The 21,046-nt window shown below is 31.4% G+C and overlaps 1 protein-coding gene across 5 annotated transcripts in view; it reads left to right on the plus strand.

The window, feature by feature from the left end:
* LOC148628803 (ubiquitin carboxyl-terminal hydrolase 24-like) overlaps positions 1-13,415 on the plus strand; it is a 49,957-nt gene extending 36,542 nt beyond the window's left edge. For 4 of the 5 annotated variants that reach the window (XM_088594700.1, XM_088594716.1, XM_088594726.1 and 1 more), the window contains 11 exons: positions 235-334; positions 680-799; positions 1,613-1,705; positions 3,069-3,183; positions 3,360-3,478; positions 4,143-4,262; positions 4,521-4,586; positions 5,742-5,832; positions 7,584-7,738; positions 8,068-8,157; positions 10,496-13,415. In XM_088594700.1, coding sequence (XP_088450826.1) covers positions 235-334; positions 680-799; positions 1,613-1,705; positions 3,069-3,183; positions 3,360-3,478; positions 4,143-4,262; positions 4,521-4,586; positions 5,742-5,832; positions 7,584-7,738; positions 8,068-8,157; positions 10,496-10,675 — 1,249 coding nt within the window. In that variant the 3' untranslated portion in view covers positions 10,676-13,415. The remainder of the gene's footprint in view (positions 1-234; positions 335-679; positions 800-1,612; positions 1,706-3,068; positions 3,184-3,359; positions 3,479-4,142; positions 4,263-4,520; positions 4,587-5,741; positions 5,833-7,583; positions 7,739-8,067; positions 8,158-10,495) is intronic. The other variant, XM_088594707.1, reaches the window with a different exon arrangement.
* Positions 13,416-21,046: the final 7,631 nt, after the last annotated feature.

Raw genomic sequence — 21,046 nt, forward strand, 5'->3', positions numbered from 1 at the left:
TCCAATGATTTGTAAGAGTTGTGTCCCTTACCTTAGGTCTATCTCCTTAAATATACACATGTGGGAAAATATAAAGTATTATTTTTTTAATAGACTAATAGTGACAATATGGTCTTCTTTTTTGATTATTCAGTTACTGCATTGTGTCTTCAGTTTGACACCAACAGAAAAAAAATGAGTTTCTTAACTAATTGTTTGGTGCAAAAATTATTTTGACATGATTATCTTTTACAGACCGTATTTACTAGAATGTCCCAATGTAGATGTGAGAAGAACAATGGCAGCTATAATACAAGATATGATGTCTTGTTTCTTTATACATGGTGGATCTCAGGTGAGTACAGACAATGACAAATAGATGATGAATCTCTCTATTCATCGATATTGGACAGGATCATACAACAATGCATACTTGCAATATAATGCTTTAATAAGCCACATAGAAGTCCATTGATGATAAGTTATGTTTGATAACTTTTACATAAAAATAATGACATATTGTTACATTATTTGACAGTCAAAGTGTGATATTGAAACATAAAATTTATTTTATGCCATGAAGAATCTGATAATTGTTCACAAGAAAAGTTCAATAAATCACTATGGTCTTAAGTGAAAATTTTTAATATACATTTTTTGCTAGTTCCTTTCTACACAATTCTCTCTTCATTCTTTTCAGCTTGAGAAACATTTTGATGAAGTGTTACGACAACTGTTACATATGTTAAACAAAGATGTTGTAGATCATTGTAAAAACTGTAACCAATACTTCAATATACTCAGGTCATATGTTGAATTGGTAAGATATTATATTAGATTATTATTTTTTTTTTTTTCATTTATGTATTTTTTTTTTTGTTTGAAAAAATATTGATATTGTTTGTTTTAATTTTGTTATCTCTTAACACATAAGGGTGGATTAAGGAGGTAGACCTAGGCTAAGGGACACTCATGAAATCAGTAATATGTTTGTATCACATTCAATTTCACCAAAGCCTCTCAAGCTTTCGTTTGAAGTGGAATGAAATTAATCCAAGTTAAATGTAAAATGCTGAAAACAAACATTCCAATGATTTTTAAGAGTTGTGTCCCTTACCCTAGGTCTACCTCCTTAAAACAGGTCAAAAATGGGTTACAGTGTACTTTCACTATGTTTGTAGTGGACAAAAAAGTGTGAAAAACAGTAATAGTACATGTACCCATGAAATATATTTTTCACACTATATAACACTAATCATTTTTTTTTAAACAGGAAAATTGATACTATCAAACTTAGATTAATAAGTTTACAGTATTCAATTAACAAAGCCTATTATAAATATTCAAAATATTATAAACCATATTAGTAAGAAAAATGCTGGGTATTATGACCCAAAAAAAAATGAGCAATAGCATACAAGGTTACAAATTCTTTCAGTAGCAAAAGATATAAAAATCATGTTTTTATTATTGTTGCAAGGAAATAATTGACCTGAACAAAACATGAATTTCTTTTTTTAATGAAAATCTGCAAAAGATATAAGTTTAAATGTTTATTAATAGCTAGCATGGTTATTATGTTCTCAGCATTTTTATGTGGCTTTTCAATCGCAATGAGTACTTTTATTTGCAGGGAACCAAGGCATGTACTCATATGTTCTACAGACAAGGATTTCAACATCTAATTTCATTTCTACTAGGCTCAACATCATCTGATCAAAACCAGGTTTGTGTAAGAGATTTAACCATTACACCGGCATTATTAAATACTGTAAATTTGGTAATTATTTCGATGTGCTTTTCATCTTAAAAAATGTGATTAACTCAAAATTGCAACAATTAAAACATGTAGTGTGGAATTTTTTACATAACTAATTTGGGTTTTTCCTCCAAATTGGAAAATTTGAAATTATTGTTTGGCTAAAATGCAATTTAAAGCAAAGCTGCAATAATTTGGAATTTATAGTTAATTTTCATAAGATTAAGTGTTCTAATGCCCATAACATGTGTTTCATTAGATATAAACATGGTTTGTGAAATGCAGCAAAAGCATTAACAATATCAAAAAGTGTTTTTGGGTGTTTGATCCTTCAGGATCAAAATACCTTATGTCGCCAGTCTATCACTGGAACTTACCTTCTATTTCTGAACACTACACAAAAATATAGTCCAAATGTAATTCCTTTTATATCATTCAATACCTCTTTTATAACAAGTAAATATGTTTCTTGCAATTTATCTGCTCAATAATATTCTAGTATTTATGCAAATAAAATTAAGATCTAGTCTTCATATCAACTCAAAATTTGAGGGACTCTTTTTTGGTCTTCAAAAGATATTTAGTAATAAATTTATATTTAGGAAATTTATTTCTTGCAGTAATGTGTCTGGAAGGATAAAATGTGTTAAATATTTTCATTTTAATACACTTATCAGTCAAATTATCCCTCTTACCATTAGTATTTTACTATTTATAAATTGGTCGTGAAGAGCAGTGATTCTAACCAAGTAAAATTGGTGGGCAAATTCAAATTGATAAATGTGTTTAGTTTTTGAAAATCTTGTGTTAAGGAAATTATTTTCTTAAGCTGATATTTTATTTAAGTATAATTGTTATATATGATAAATACTATGTTAATATAACCTTTGAATGTAGATGCATATTAACTTTTGGATAGATTTGAAATTGGGAAAAAAGGTGAAATGGAACAAAATTTGTAAATGTGTGTGAAGTTGCATAGTTGTATAGATTGACTTTCATCTATCATCATATAATCTTTGAAATTTTGTTCATGCTAAATTTTCACAAGAATCAAAAAACGCCAGTGCTATTAGCAATTTGATTAAAGTATATCTTTAGATCTATTCTGTTTTATTAAATCAATTTGTAAAAAAATTGCATTTTCTAACTTTTTAAATTTAGCATTTCCTAGCTGTGGATGAAATATTTCATTCATTCATATTTGAAACATTGTATGTAACTATATGTACATGTACACCATACCCAAAAATCTTCTATGTAGATGTTTTGTGCCTATGTCATGTTAATATGTTGTAGAAATAATATATTGAAATAAAAAACTCTTTAGCAGGAATCTTCCTCAAGAAGGTGGAGTTCCATCCAGTCCAGGGAATTTGGCAGCCTCCATGCAACCATAGCCTTACTTGTGTTAAACTGTGATTTGTCATCTAAAGAAACCTGTGGTAAGAGAAGCCTTTATATAATTGAAATTCCTGTTCGATGATGGACATTTTTATAAATATTTTTGCCTACTTTGTATGTACATTTAACAAATTCAAAAACGAAATGAAGTTCTGTAATTTTATACTTTATAACTACACCAGAATAATTAGTTTCTTTGTTTTGTTTATTACATCAGAATCTGGAGATTATCCCAGACGTAAACCCAGCAAGGTCAACCCAGCCAAACTACTAAGATTATCACCAGAGATGGAACAACATGTTTATGGTGCAGACTCAAACAGATATATTAAAGAGGTAAGACATAATTATACCCCCACTTGCAAAGTGCAGGGTATATAGTGACTGGGATATCCATCCTTCTGTTACACTGAGGGGGGCATCTCTTATCTGTTACTCCTCCCACACTACTGAATGGAGTTTAATGAAACTTTCACAGAATCTTTATTACTTATTCCCATTGTGCATCTCTTATTTCAGATTTGGACCCAAGTCCAAATTTTGGGTTTTTCATAGCAAAAGGTGCATGTTATCAAATGAGGGAGTGGAGGTATTAATTAATTGCTTAGTTTTTTTTTAGTTTAAACTTATCACTGCAAAAAAAAATTATGTATAGTAGTGTAAGTTGATATATTATTAACTATGGCCTATAAATGTTAAAATTATATTTTCTCTGTTACTACATATACACTCCATTACAGATATTCTGTTGCTGTAGGATTTGATCCTTGATTTTTGTTAGTAATACATTAATTTTAAGTGTTTACAGCTACCTGGTACCCTGTAAAGTGTTTCCATCTGCCTTAGCACTTAACTGATCTTGCCTTTCATTATTACTATACCTTTCCTATAAAAAAAAAACACACATACTCTTTTGATGTAGTGCTTAAGCATCTCCCCTGTTAAATGGTGTCAATCTCCTTTAAACATATTTCATGAGAACTTTCACAATTTATTTCAGGTTGTCTATGCAGTGAGAGAGGTTTCTGGTACCCATAATTTTGATTGTATAACAGACATGCTAATTCAATGTAGTTTCTGTAATGCTGAGTTCAGTAGACTGGTTCTTAAACATGTCATGGTATGTATTTCAGATAGCTGTTTTAATTCATACTGTCCAATATAATAAAATAATAGGCCTGCATCTCACTAATTTGAACCTTGATGAACAGATTATTGCTTTCACAATTTTTTAATTGCTGATTTTCTTGATCGTAATTATTTCAGCTCACTTGCAGGATCTTCTGATTAGTCATTATTCATTCAAATATTGTGGTTGGATCTCTGTTGAATTGTAGTTATCTCCCTTAGTACATGTTCAATATTTTTTTTCTTTCAGCATCAATATTCTACAGCACCCTCCAATGAACTGAAACCTATCTTCAATCTACTAGAAGAATTACTGGTATGTGATTTTATATAATTTTTTGTCTTTAATGGAGCTGGTGTTAAAGTCAACCTTTTACAAATATAAAATCAACCTTTAACAAAATTTGGAATGCCAATATAAAATTAAGTAACCAATTCACTTCATTTGACATTTTTGTTTACACAATATTGTTCCTGAAATTTTTTTTAAAGTGTTCTATAGAAAGAGTAATCAAGGGAACCAAGATCCTAGCGGAAATCAAACGAATGTAATCCAGGGACAAAGACGAGACATGGAAAACAGACAAACACGACAAAGAACATTAAGTAACTAAAATAATACATACAAAGTAACAGAAGTGAATGAGTAACTCGGACTCCATTAAAAACTGGGAGCGTGGACCAGGTGCATTGGTAGGGTAAGCGTTCTCTGCTTTTCTGGAAACACCCGCTGAGTTGTTCATTTAAAGTCAAGTCTGGGGTAGAGGTGAGAGAAAAGGAAAACTATGACACGTTGAAACATGTTTCACAATGTAAAAATTTCACTTTAATGGTATTAATGGTCTTTGTATTAGATTTTGATTTCTTACTATTATCTTGTCAGTCATGCTTAGTTGAAAATTTACATTTATATTTGTGTAAACTTTTTGCAATATTTTTTTCCAATTTTATAGTAAAACTAATGGTAACATGTCTGTTCTGGTCTTGTTCAAACATTTTTCTTTTGAAGAAGTATATGTCCTGTGGATTTTTCTAGACTTGTCCTCTGGATAGCATGTGCAGATTGCTTAGACTTGTCCACTGCATAACACATGTAAATTGTTTAAGACTTATTCAACGGATAACTTTTGCAGATTGTTTTTGACTTATCCAGTGGATAACTTGAGTAGATCATTCTTGACTTAACTAGTGGATGTTTTGTACAATTGAACTAAACTCATCCAGTTTGGTAAATTTTACCCAGACATATGTTGCTAGGCATTAGCAAATAGTGGCATGCTTCATGTATGACCATTGTCAATTTCGGGTGTCATTTTCACTGAATGAGAGTCTACAAGAAAAAATAATAAATAAATTTCAGATAGCTTGCAAGTGAGTGGTGAGTGGTCCAATTTTAAATATCGATAAATTCAGGAAAAACAGTGTTCAGTCCTATAATAAATAAAATTGTATAATACATATTGTGTTGTAGATTTTAGAAGATCCGATACAAACTGAGAGATTGAAAATAATTATTGATGGTTATATGGATGAAACTAGAACTGAATACGATGGTCTTCTTGGTGAGTATATTTGTAATTTCTGATTGACGATACATGTTATGTTTGTTGGCTATATGGATGAAACTAGGACTGAATGTTGTGGTCTTTTTGGTGAATTAACACTAGTAATCGCTGATTGATAGGTTAAAGATGGTAATAATGATGAAACTAGAATGTTTGTTAATGGTTATATGTATGAAACTGGGATTAAACATGATGGTCTTCTTGATGAGTGAAAACTTAACATCTTTGACTGAGAAATTGAAGATAATAAGATTGTGGGTATAATGTTTTTGGCACATCCATATGGTCTGTATGTCTTGAATACTTGTTATTGACATTCCTGTTGTCAAACTGCATATTTTCTATCAAGGTTTTTAACACATTCATGTTTGTTTGTTGGGGTTTAACGTCCGAGCTGTAGATAACTAGCATTTAAATTGACATTTCCATAATACTATATTTAGATTGACATTCCCATAATACTATATTTAGATTGACATTTCCATAATACTATATTTAGATTGACATTCCCATGATTTAGGTTACTATATAATGTAAATATAGTTTAAATCAGTTACTGTTAAGTATTAATGATTCTAAACATAGTTTATTTATAATTCTATATGAAGCTTGTAATTAATTTTATTTTTAAGTATGTAAATAAGATTGCTCTAGTTTTTTTCATATATTAAGTTTGTCAATTTTGCAAAGACTTGGTACACAAGTCAGTGTCAAGGGTAACCATATGTGGAAGGAAAGTCCAAGGCTCACAGGGATAGACAGACCTGATTTTCTTCAACTTTAAAGTAGAATTACACCTTTTAAACGCTTTAAATTTTTTTTTTTTTTTTTGAGATATTATGTGATACCCTCCAAAAAGTTGTGTTTCCCTCAACGGTTACCGGATGATCACTTGAGAACACATCAATAGTTTGTGTTTTTTTTAAACTTTTCAATGTTTTTTTTTTTTAAATAAAATACAGGTCAAAATCAATTTTCAGCAAAATTTTAAATTTTGTTTTCGCTTTTGGCAGTTTTGAACATTTTGCCATCCCCCCTTTTTTCAACATTATGTGGTGGAGTATCATATATTCTCTAAAATTTATTTGGCCAGTTTAAATTTCTTGAAATTTTATTCAGTCTTTTACTTTGATAAAAGAAGCAGAATATATGAGTATCAATAAATTTTAACCACAAGTTTCATCGGAATAATTTCAATGAAAATAGGAGCTTTATCAACGAAACTCTTGATCACTAAGATGATTTGAGTTTGATATCAGAATGTCACAAAATAAAATGTTTTGCTGATTTTTACACAGTTATTTCTCTTAGATATTTTGTACCCTCCTTAATGTTCCTTTAATCCCTGGTTTTTACAGTTATGATTCTTCTTCTGTATATTTACTTCCATTTTGTTTTCAATATCTGCTTTGTTAACTTTATAATACAATGTCTGGTAGCTAAGAAATAAAAGACAACATAGAATGTGATTATTAATATAAGGTCTATAGAGGAGATTGCATATCTTTATTCTTACTGTATTCAGTAGCAAATCCAGGGGAGGGCGCAGGGAGTTGGCAACCCTCCTTTTTATTGGAAAGTTTGTCATTTCCATGTGTAAAATTGACAAAAAAATGGCAAAAAAAAGTCCTAGCATCCCCTTTTTCTGAGGAACCCTGACTTGCACCTTTCCTTTTCAAAGTGTATGGATCTGCCCTTGATATTCCTATATCATTCTAGCATAATCAATGTTGTATTTATATTTACAGCTGTGATAAGAGCCAACCATGCAAATGACAGTAGAAGATCCTATACTTGTATCAAGTTTCTGGTTCATCTGGCCAATAAGTGTACTCCTGTCAAAGATTATCTCATACAGATACCCTCTAAATGGCAATGGTCTGTAAACTGGCTGAAGAAAAAGGTAAAAGTATTGGAATTGTTGCTAACAGAAGTTAACTTCTGTCAAATACTTCAACTATATATTTTCTCTTTATTATTCCATTAAGTGACAAACGATTTTTATGGGTGTAATTTTTTCTACTCTTTTCTTAGGAGATGATCCTGAAATCTATTATGGGATAGGAGTACTGATCTTGAAATTCATGCAAGAGGGGGTTCAAGGCTATCAATTGTTCATTTTTGCCCAAATTGTGTGTAGATTTACCAAGAAAGGAGCGTTCCTGTCCTCCTGATCCTCTTTTCTGCGGTTATTTCTTGTATAATTTGTTACTGTTGTCTTTTTCATTGTAGATGACTGAGTACTGGAGTCCTGCTATAACCTCAACTGTATCCAATGAAGATTCCAACAGGAAATCATTTCAGAGAACAATCAGTGCTCAGGTATATACTTATTTACTGTACATAGGGGAAATTATTAAGGTTTTTATGATTTAGATAAATCTTTGATTCAATTCCTTTTGAAAAATGCCTGCAAGTAGTAATACCATCTACAGAAATTTATGTCAACATATGTAAGATATTTACTTTATTCTGTTGGTGTATATTAATAAAGAAAACAGATAAATATATAAATAAAATTTTAGGTATTAAAAAAAAGTTGGATATCCAAAAAGGAAGAATTTACTTATGGTTGTCAATGGGAGAATTGAAAGATTCTGAAATTTAGGATTTATCATAACCCATGCCAACAAAAAAAAATGAAAATTCTCAGGTATTTGAGGGAAATATCAATTTTAGTTATGAAACTGTAATCTGGCCCATTTCTTGTTAATGTTTCGATGTCTTTTGCCCTATGTTGGATCTGATGAACATATAATGTTGATTTTTTTTTCATGCTCTGCTCTTCAGGAGGGGGTTTATTGTTTACCCTTCTCCATCTGTCTGTCTTGCATTTCATGTAACAGTTTTCTATACAATTTCTTCACACAGTCATTTGATATTACATCTAGATTTGATTTTAAACTTGCGTGACAGTAACTTCCTGTTTGTCAAATGTATACATTTGGATCGTGTGGTTTTAATTTTTAAATATTAAGTAGCACTCCAGCCAAGAATTATGCAAAATGTGATACATGGTTGAAAAGCCTACATATTTTTATTTTTGATATTTTGTTAAAATGCTTAAGTGAACAGAAAAAATTATGTGGCTTTTCGTGGAACCTTTGTTCACAAGAGATAAAAATTATACAGAATGCACTGTAGAATTCAAAATTAACTCTTTAAATGACACTAACATACAATAGAAACTGTTTGATTTTTAATGTGAATTATCTCCTAAGAGCAGAGAGTTTGGAATGATTAATTACACATTTCATCATATAGACCTATAAAGCAACTTGATAACAAATATAACAAGAGGTTCCCAGAAGCCTGAATCGCTCACCTGGTTAAATTTTTGCCTTTCAAGGGCAGTAACTCTAACAAGAAGTTGTCTGACAATTTTGACTCCATGAAGGCTTTGGTAGGACTTATCATGAGGATCATTTCATCAATCAAAAGTTTTATTCTATCTATTATAGTTTTCAAGATATTGACTGAAAACTGCAAAAAAACGTAATTTTTAACCTTTCAAGGGCAATAACTCTTTTATGGAGTTGTCTGACCAATAGCCTAAGGCCAGGTGAGCTAAAGATGTGAAGCTTTTTTTTTGGGGGGGGGGGGGGAGTGGCGGTATCACATTTTACAGAATTTGCATGATTCTTACAAAGACTTTTACTTCAGCCACTGTTGTATCTGCAAACTTCTTGTCACAGTTATTTAGTATTTTGAAACAAGCTTAATTTGTGGGATTGGTTGAGGACTTGTGAAATTTGTAGAATCTTAACAACTATACGAATGCAAGAAAGGCAATGTCAGACACCGGAGGGTAAGATTTAGTCGTTCACTAACAAAGCTCCACAGAGTTAGAGAACTATTACATTTAACCCAAGAGTGTCTGAGATTTCCCAATCATGCTTGAGAAAAATAGATGTTTGATTCATTTTTTTTATTCAAGTTAGTTTTCCATTAAAATATTTGAATTGAAATGATCTGCACATAACAGCTGATCATGACATGTTAGGTCAGTTATACATCATGACTAGGTGTAAAATTTAGGTCACTTCAAAACAGTATATAAACAAACTGCAAGAAATAATCAATCACCAGTTATTCTTGATAAAATTATTACTTTAAAAGAATTCTCAAACACATATTCCATGTTGGTAAGATATGATCATTCATTAACTCCTTATTCAGTTGTGCCAATTTTTTATGGGAAAGTGCAAATGTTCTGTCTCAGCCTGTGGATGAGATAAGGAAATCCCACACAGCTATAAATTGGAATTTTCTTGTCTCTTTAGTGAGAAAACTACTTGTGGTTTTTTGACTCAGTTTGTAGTTTGACATTTTACTAGAATTGCGGTGTGATGGTATCACTATTGGACACTGGCTGACAGAATGTTTTGTTTCTTAAGGAGGTAGATGTAAGATAAGGGAGACAACTCTTACCAATCATTGGAACGTTTGTATTCAGCATTTTACATCAATCTCATGTAAGCATCAAAGTAACCTGGATTTATTGTATTCTGTATCAAATGAAAGCTTGAAAGGCTTTGGTGAAATTGAATATGATACAAACATATCACTGATTTCAAGAGTTATATCCCTTACTCTAGGTCTACCCCTTTAATTCTTACAAGGGGTTATTTATTATGAAATCATTTATTCTGTGTTTCAGTCCACTTTAGAAGAAGCTAAAGCATTGTTAACTGAAATTGAGTCTCAGGAAGGTTTCTCCGATGAAATGGACACTGGTGGAACTCGTGCTGAGGTGGATACAGAAAAAGAAACTGTGACGTACTCAAGTAGTGACACACATATGTCTACTGTAGAAGAACAAAAAGAACCAAAAACATAGGGGTTATTATCTAGGTCATGTTTATTCTTGTTATCATATTACAAATGAATTGTTGAATTTTTTATAGAATTTTGTATACATGAGTTGGATAAAAGTTATATTTTGTTTTCTTTTTCGTTATTTATCATTTATTGGCCATTTTCTACACAATATTAAGTGCTTGTTTGTGTTATAGTTGTTGAATTGCATGTTTTATATATTTTTTTGTTTATTTTCTAAAATTATTTGTGTGAGTTGTTAATGTTAAAAAAAACTATGAGTTGATGGAGTGTAGAGTGTGGCTGTAAGTCAGTTATTGAGGTTATTGGTGTAATTTGTTTATGATGAGTACGCACCATTGTTGCCAAGATTTTCTTTAGGAAAACTTTTGTGATGTTGTTTGATTGATTAAGAAAATTAATACATGGAAAAAATACCTAAATTTTTACAATATTACATTACATAGGAAATAAATTAATGAATGCATTGAATTTACATTTTGTTAATGTTTTTGTTCTGAGCATGAAATTCCCAGATGGTATATTTTATGGGCATTAGAAAAAGTTTTGATCCATGATAAGTTTTTCCCATTATCTTTATGACGAAATATAAAACCCAAGCAGAGCATGTAAGTGATATGTAAAGACTAATTAAAAATGTATGAATCAGGATCTCTGGTTTCTCTAAAGCATGTAGCAAATGGTTTTTGCAATTATAAGGATTTAAAATCTATGAAATCTAGATTTTTTTTTAAATCTGGTATTAAATTGTGATTATGTCAGTTGGCATAATTTTTTTTTACAATTTGTCATTCTCTGTTATATCTTTAATTATTTTTTTACTCATGAAGGTGTATTGGATTTTTGAGTCATCAGCAATAAGACTTACCACTCTGGTCATATGAAAGCAGGGTTTGGCTTATACCTTGAAGGATAGTCTGTTGAAGTTTTATTGAAGTGATAATACAGAGGGCATGTTCTTTTAATAATTTCTGCATGAAGCAGGATTTGATGTCAGTAATTTTCTTCCAGAATCTACTTCAAGTAAAATTTTCAAGAAGAGAATGAAACAGATTAACATACATTTGTATTACTATTTACAATGGTCATTTATTTGCTTGAGTCTCCGAGTGTAAATTTTAATGATTCAGTTTTTGGTTACTGGTATTTTCACACCACTTATGTAAGCAGTTTAATGTTTTATAACACTATTTACACAATAACTCAGAACTTACATTCTTAACAAAAAATGGAAAAAATAGGGCTAATTGGGGCATTCCTGCTTTGTAAATTATTTTAAAATTACTAACAATGGTGTTTCTCAACTTTGAATGTTTTTTATTCACAATTACCTCATGTAGGTACCGGTAAGTGTTATCTGTAATGAATGGCATTGGAAAGTTTCATCAAAGACCTTGCAATATAAGTGCTGATTGGTATTATTATTTTTCCTTTTGCAATTTTGAGTTATGAAAGGAGTGTGTGTGTGTGTGTGTGAAGTATTTAGTAAGTACAGTGAAATCTGTCTAATCCAACACTTAAAGTATTTCATAATCTTGTATAATTTGGAATTATCCTAAAATTGGTACTTTCATTGTTCATTCTAATCTGTATATTTTAAATATGATACATATCCTATCCAAGCCTATTTTCATCTTCAAAGGTATATCACATAAGACTGGTTCAACTGTAATTGTTATTATTCTATTTGTTTTTCAACATGTGTATGCTAACACCTTGTCTTTTCCCCAAGGCAATGCCGGACTCAGAGAGACCATTGGTAATCTCTCAAATTTTGAAACAAAAATGCATTTTTTGCATGGAATCTTGATTTCTCACAAATTGAATGCCAAAAAAAAACAACACATGCTCAACTAGGCAATTTGTCACCTTTACACACTCTTTAACTTGAAATATTGGATCCATCCCTGCAAACTGTGTCAGATACAACGGTTTTCACTGTAAAACCACACTATTTACTGTGTTTGATGGTCCTGCTTTAGATCGGTTAATTTCTCATTCTTTGCTAGATCAATGCATATGTTTTGATAAGTAGATGATTTTGCTCATGTAGGTTGTCATAGAAATCTTAATTGCCTGTGATGATTTTTTTCAAGAACCTTTTACCTTCCAGCTGAAGAAGATGCAATTAGTTTGGAAATCTTGATTCACTAAGAAAAAGTTCCCAATCTTAAATGATTTCATATTTTTCTGAGATTCTCACACTCAATATTATGTTAAATTTTACTGTAAATGATTTTCAGCAACCAAATACATGTAATTTAAATATTTGAATTTGATTTTCAACAACAAAATTCATAGGCCACTTTCTTCATATTAAAAAAAAATCTATGAACTGTTTTACACAATTTAATTCATTTATATTTCCATGTGAACTTGCTGAACTTCATTTACATAATATCCTTGTTTTTTGTGTCAATTCTCAGCTTTTCGTTCACAAGAAGGATGTTACAGGATGGCTTACATGTAGTTTTCAGCTTTGAGGTTCATTTACTGCCTTTATATAATAAAAAAATGTATTATATCCTTGTTTGAAGGCTGTTGTTTTATTTTATTGTTTTGAGGTCTGAGTGTTATTGTCTATTTATTCAATGAATGATATATAACTTGATTTGTACAAAACCTTTTTGTAAAAACAAAATATGCTGTATATTTTGAAATGTCCTGATAATTATGCAGATGGGAAATTGTGAAGGAAAGAGTCATGTATTTCCATTCATTAAATACCATATATACTGTTACTATGTTGTCTTATATCTTTTTCAAGTTTTCATTTCCTGCACAATATGACATTGTGACATGGCATTTAGGAAGATTTTCCAAAGCAGCCCTTGTATCTCGACGTCATAGTGCTTCTACTGTCAAAGGGAGATAAATCGTGAACATTGTGCAAAAAGTGATGACATAAATTGACCCCGTTATAACAGTTTGCGCCATACAATGTGCATAAACAATAGTATGTTTTGTCTTTAAGTGGAAGCTTCAGACAACATGCCCTATGGGGTACATTCCTTTTTTCAGAAAAAATATTTAGTTCGATGGTGACATTAAAAAAAAAAACAACATAGTGACGGGCTAAGGGTTCATAACGTTTCTAAAATATTGCCTGACATTGGGTCAACTTCCATCTGTGTGCCTTATTCAGCTCCTATGACTTTTAAATTCTGAAGCCATGATAGACCCTTTACTTTTGAGCATGGGACATCCTGGTTGTGCCTAGAGCTGGACAAAGAAGGATTATTTCTTTGACATATCTTTCAGTCAATCTGCATTATGTGAACAATAACTCTATTTCAGCAGTTCAATGTCAAAAACTCAATTTCTTTGAGAAGTACAGTTTGTATCAAGTTCAACTGTTCAGGGTTCAACTTCTGCAGTCATATCAAGCTGCATCCTGCAAATCATTTTATCATGAATGATGTGCATCCATGAGATATGGGTACATGTACTTAATTTTATTCACCTTGGAAAAAACTTCTAAGATTGGTATCAAAATATTATTGAATATGTTTTTGGGTTTGTTGTACATGTACTACCCTAATTTCTAAATTGTAATTTTCCAATGAGCATTTTCCTAATATATTATTATACACCTGTACAACCTTGACAGGAAAAGCCATATATTGATAGATTCATGCATTGGTGATAAAATAGTTTCTAAATTGTCACCAATATTAAAATTGTAAAAGGAACAAAATAATACTTCCCGGGTTCATTACATTTTGTCTGTTTTTATGTTTCTGAAGAAGTATAGGAATTCTGTTCTTAAATATCAGAAAGAATTCCTTTACTTCTTTGAACAGAAACACAGATTTTTTTTGAGCTTTCAACAATAGAAATGCAATTGGCATGAATCTCTTTTTTTTTTAACTCGTAAGTCAAAACTATTTGGAAGTATGTAATACTAGTAACAGGAAATGAGTTACAGTTGGATACAATTGAGACTTAAGCTCACTTGTGGATATCCCCCGACCCCATCCCACAGAAACCACATAGGAAACCCCATAAGTCATTTACGGATGGGAAAACAAAGGAAATGCACAATGGCATCGTGTGATAAAGAATGTATTTCATCAAATTCCATTAAGAGATTTAAGAGGAGTTGCAGATAAGAAGATGCCCTCCCCTTGCCCTGGAAATAACTAAGTCGTCTGTTATACATCAGGATACCCCCAGAAGTCATTTAGATGGGAAAATAAAATAAGAGCTGTACAGTGGCATCATGTGATAAAGAAATGAAAATCTCATCAATTCCTTTCAGCATTTCGAGAGAGATTGCGGATTAGAACTTGGGATGGTAAACAGAAGGCCGAACAGCGTGATTATCTAATGTTATTAGCATGTTTGTTTATTGTATTATCATTATCACTTTTAATTTGCAATAAACATTAATGTTTGGGAATGAATATGACAACACTGGGTTCACCTAAAATCTTTCTACTAATAATTAAAAACATTTTACATGAAGCCTAAGATAGATCATGTCATATTTTTTTTGTCTATAAATATTCCTAATTCTCAAAGACGACCTTGGACGAACATATCTTAGAGTTTTTATTTAAAGAACATAGGTCACCACATTTGATTTCCAGACGATTATGGGATTTTATAACCGTTCAACGTAAACCATAAAAATGGTCCATAGAATTTCTATTAAAGAAATTGCAAAAATTATATATTTAAAGTCACTCCCTGAATTTACTGAATAAAAATTTGTTAAAAATATTGGATCTTGAAAATCAAGGTTTTTTTGTATTGTATTTGCTTACACTACCGGTGCACCTGGTCCATGCTCCCATTTTCAGTTGAGTCAGAGTTGCTTATTTACATTTTTCCTTCTACGTGTTATTTTGTTTATTTCATCGTGTTTGTTATGCGAATCTGTATTTACTGTCTAGTCTTTTAGTTATCCATGGAATATATATTTTTTATTTCCGCTCGAATCTTGGTTCTCTTGATTACTCTGTCATCATTATAAACATAACATGTATCAATAAAACTGATATATTACTATTAATATATATTACTATTACTGATATATTAAAGCTACTACATACGACAAAGGTCGTATCTTATATTTAATTTACTGGTTTTCGAATGAATGAATGTAAAAATATATTTTTAGGAAATGATTATGTCCAGTGAGCATTTTTCAAGTATGTTATTGTACGCCTTGTGTTGACACCTATACAGAAGAAATCCATATATTGATAGTGAATGCATTTTGAAAAACTTGGTATTTTAATATTAAAAAAAATTCAATTCAATTCACATTTAATTCTATTCAGGGATTTAAGAGGAGTTGCAGGTTTGAATTATATAGAAGAATATTTGCTTGTTACATTGTCACACGACCTGACCATGGATAGAAACAAATGCCTGTGGTATAGCCACTAAGAAATGGGAAGATTACAATTGAAAAGTTGTAGTCCATGGGCAGGGAAGGTCCACCGTACATCCCTATTCATCAACTTCATGGTGATTTTCAGGCACCTTTTAAATTGACATATTTTTCAATGTCAAAACCCCTAGAATAGTTCCGCTTCAGTAAAATATTGCTTATTTTGGTATTTAATAACTTGAGCTCACAAGAAAGCTACTACACTATATGATTGTACTTGAATATACAACAGCTTGTTTGAAGTGCGGTATTTGAAAACGTTGATAATAACGGTGAAATGGAGAAAAATATGAAATTCCGAAAATTTCCATTTCTATGAAAAACTCATCATTGAAATTGAAAAATACGCACCTGAAATGGGCAGACATGTTGAACACATCGATAATTAAAACAACGATATCCAACATGTCTGTTTTACACCGTTTATATGCTAAAAATTAACATTTTGGTTCATGTTGAGGTATTTTTTTCATGGGTAGGGGTTGGATTTTTTCACTTAACTTTGCTTGGAAAAGTTTAAATATCTATTACCTGGGCTCATTTGAAAGCTAAGACATTATCTAAATATACTGTATCACACAAAAGATTGTTTAAACTGCGGTTTTCTGTAGAAATGACAATAACGAGTGATATAGAAGAAATTCTGAAAATCCCCCTTTTTATAGTAATTGTGAACCAAAGAAGAAAAGCTAAGGGACTGAGTTGATTAAATAAGTTGGATACATCATCTTAATTAGGAATGCCTAAAATATGAGTTTTACAGTGTCAGTATGTTGTGAATGAAAATTCTGTTTGATACTGAGACCAGTTTTCTAGGGGTAGGGGTAATATTTTTAACATTTTCGTTCTTCAAAAAAAGTTTGTCGTGATTTATTAATGAAGAAAATGAAATAATCTATCGAATGATACCAAATTTGAGACGTTTGAATTGAGCACTAACATTTGAGTCGAATTTATGCGACTTTTTACAGGAAATTCGGAAGTCCCGTTTTTTTGCTATTTTTGATAAATTCTGACTATGAAAATCACTACAAGTCACCAAATGAACCACAGACGTATTATTTGTTTGTCATGAATTTTGATTCAAACATCCTGTGTCATTTACCCATAGATTAAGTACCAAAAAGAGTAATCAAGGGAACCAAGATTCCGCCAAAAATCAAAAGAATGTAATCCAGGGACAAAGACGAGACATGGAAAACAGACATACACAACCAAGAACATAAAATAACCAAAATAATACATACAAAGTAACACAAGTAAATGAGCAACTCAAAAAACTGGGAGCATGGACCAGGTGTACCGGTAGGGTAAGCGTCCTCTGCTTTCTAGAAACACCAGCCGAGTTGCTCATAAAAAGTCAATTCCAGGATAGACGAAAGAGGAAAGGAAAACTCCGACACCCTGAAGAAATCAGGTTTTTTTTTGCGGATGGATACACCGTACCGACCCACGAGTTCATGATGTCGACCATAAATCTTCTGCAGCAATGGCTTCAATCTTGTAGCAACATAAACTCGTTCCAGAAGTCTAGCGCGATACAAAAAGTATGCGTAGTTACTGCAAGCTCTGGTACAACGAATAAGTTGTGATATGAAAACTCTAAAAGTGATGCAGAAAAAAGTGTATCCATTGTTTACTTGATTTCGAGTTCATTTGGGTAGAACCTTAATTCAAATTAGGATTTTTCAGAGAAAATGCATCGTCTGAAGGACTGAGCTTGTCGCTTCTGTTTTTTTTTTTTTTTTCTGTATCCCTTGTAAAATATAGTTAGTTTCATACTAGTATAAACAGATCGGCCTATTACGACACACAGTTTGTTCCAAATTCCAATTAGTCTGATGAACACATGTCATCTGAACCCGACAAAAATGTTATCGACCAGAAATTCCAACCTTTATGAAACACAACTAATGCTTCGAACACAACGTATTTTTTTCATCTGCGATATGTTTTATGTTTTGCATTTTCTGTTTTGTCGGAATATTTTTTCCGGACTATTTTAAGCAGAAATATTTAAAGAATACACACATGTAAACCATAAATTTACGGGCCTTTGGACCATGCAATGAGCATTCAAACTAATGAATCTACGGACTAGCGCCATAGAACCTTTATCAACGTTTAGATGCAAGCTTTTTAGAAAAAGTTTGTAAAAAGCATTGCAAGTTTAACAGGTAATATACTAATAGACCTCCTGGATAAATAGAAACGAAATAATGTAATACATAACAGGTTTAATAGTGCTTTGTTTCCTAAATCATAGGACCCATAAAGAGAATAGAAATCAGATATAATTAAAATGGATGAATAAAGGCATCAGCCTTATTCTTAATCAGGGCCGGATCCAGACACTTTGAAAAGGAGGGGTTCCAGCCAAGGTTCCTCAGAAAAGGGGATGCTAGGACAATATTGTCCATTTTTTTGTCAATTTTACACATGAAATTGGCTAATTTTCTAACAAAAAGGGGTGCCAACCCCCTGCACCCCCTCTGGATCCGCCACTGCTTTGATTTTGACGGACAAATGTATTGGATTTGTCCCATTTTTCACGCTACGAGGTATTTCTTGCCGATAATTGTTCTCAATAATACACTTTTTATTGTCTTTTTTTTATATCCTGCTCAGTTGAAAATAATTGTGTTGTTAACATTAAGGTGATTTAGAATTTAGATGTGAATCTATTGATTTTAAGTAAGAAAATTACGCAATGTCTGTAAATTCTCATTACTTTGTATATGTATTCTGTCACAATAAATTGATAATAGAAAAAAAATCATTATTACCATTTTTGTAACTTAATATTTGTCAACGGATTACGTGTTACTTAGATTTTACAATACCAAAGTAGTAATTTGAGGTTTGTTCAGGATCAACTATGGCAAGCATGTTTTTGACGTTTCCACAGGTAAATTGAAAACACCATTATAGAACACTAAATGGGAAGAAAAGATTAATGAGTACAATTTGGTAAAATACGATTACTCTTTGTCTTTGCACAAATGGTTATTCAAGAAATTATATGCAAAGGAAAAAGTTGATACCCATAGCACAAGGATTTGCAAAATTGAAAAGAAGCAGATAAAAACTTAGTGCACTGTCCATTTTTCGTCTACCCGCAAATGACTAGAAAAGCAGGGGATGCTTGCCCTACCGGTACACCTAGTCCATGTTCCCAATTTTTAGTGGAGTCCGAGTTGCTCTTTATTTTGTGTGTTTTTTTTTTTTTTGTGCTTTGTACATATTGTTTTGGTTATTTTTGTTTTTGTTGTGTTGATCTGTTTTCCATGCCTTATCTTTGTCCCTGCAATACCGCTAAAATCTCGGTTCCCTTGATTACTCTTGCATTTCTATGCCCCAGAGAAAGACTAATTATGTAGATTAATTAATGGTGAGCAACCATCAGTTTTTCTAGTGAAGGACTGGGATCAATTCCACTCCATTGTAATTTTTCTTACTTTTTATCATTAATTTTACTTTTATCAGCCTAGATAAAAAATAAATGTCTCTTCCCTTATACGAGTTATTTGAAAAAATTAAAAAAAGAAGACTTGATGCCTGTATTTCTTCCAGATGCCGTAAATTGTCGGATCCAGAAGGAGTGCAAAATACCATTGAGCTAATCTTTAACAATTATAATAGTTCCATAAGTTAAGACAGTGCTTCCTTCCAATTAGACATCATATCCAATGGTCATCTCATAGGATATAAATTAATCTAGTTGCCATTACAAAACCTTTTAACTTCAAGCCTGGTTAGTTACCTTTTCTTCTCTAATCCCATCTAAAATTATAAACATCGTATCACTTATCTTATGGGATTTGTTAAAGTTCAGTTATTTATCAAGATGAAGGTGGATCATTCACTGATTGAACTTTAAAAAGACGCTGTGTTGTTATTAAAATATACCATGTCTTTCAAGTTATAAATAGAATTACAACTTGTGTCAAGGCATTCATGCCCCAAACTTCAACTTTCCGAACATATAACCTTATGACCGAACATATGTCTGGTATTCATGTTGTCTTTGAATTTTTTTTTCTGTATGTTCAAATCAGGATATAGACTGTCAAGTCTTGTAATATTTAGCTATATTTCTATTTGCAGAAAAAAGCATAGCTTTCAAATATTTGAACAAAGGGAAACATATGCGCTGATACAAAAATTATGACAAAGTCGAAAAATGTAGTTTAGTTAACATGCAACCCTAACATTTCATTTTTCATCTCTCACACATGAAGAGTAGTGAACATTCCACTGTATTGTTTAAAATGCAGTTCTAAGTTTATTTATAGAAAACCATGGCAATTAAGAAGAAAAGTTGAATGTGGATGTTGCACTTTTTCTCTATAACTTGGCACATCACATGATACATTATATATCAACTCATCAGAATTATTATGAGTGATTCATAGCTTTTTGTCTCTACTTAATCATAACTAATATTTACAAGTGAGCTATGCGAAATTATTCTATGCTGTAGCAGGCAATCAACAAGCATGCATGAAAGCTCAGCAACTCTTGCCTTCAATTGCAAGTCATTCTAATCACTATTGCTGATCTGATCCTTACTCAGAGGTGTCTGGTAGCATGAAGTCTCAAGGAGAATAGATCTAGGGTAAGGAACACAACTCTTGAAATCAATGATATATTTGTTTCATATTCAATTTCACCAAAGCAGATAAAGCTTTCATATAAAACAGAATGAAATCAGTCCAAGTTACTTTTAATGCTTACATGAGATTGATGTAAAATGCTAGATACAAACATTCCAATGATTTGTAAGAGTTGTATCCCTTACTCTAGGTCTATCACTTAAACATTGTCCACCTTTGTTCCTGTCTAAAATATTTTTTTTTAAACTCACAGGTTTTCATATCCCTATATTGTTTCCATGCTTAAATATTGTCAATTTTAATGTGTAACAATTCATAGACTTCATTTGTAACAGATTCTCTGCTTCTACTGGAC

The sequence above is a fragment of the Perna viridis genome, chromosome 1, assembly GCF_037379345.1.
Source record: "Perna viridis isolate PV_CMFRI_1.1 ecotype Kerala chromosome 1, ASM3737934v1, whole genome shotgun sequence".
Taxonomy (NCBI): domain Eukaryota; kingdom Metazoa; phylum Mollusca; class Bivalvia; order Mytilida; family Mytilidae; genus Perna; species Perna viridis.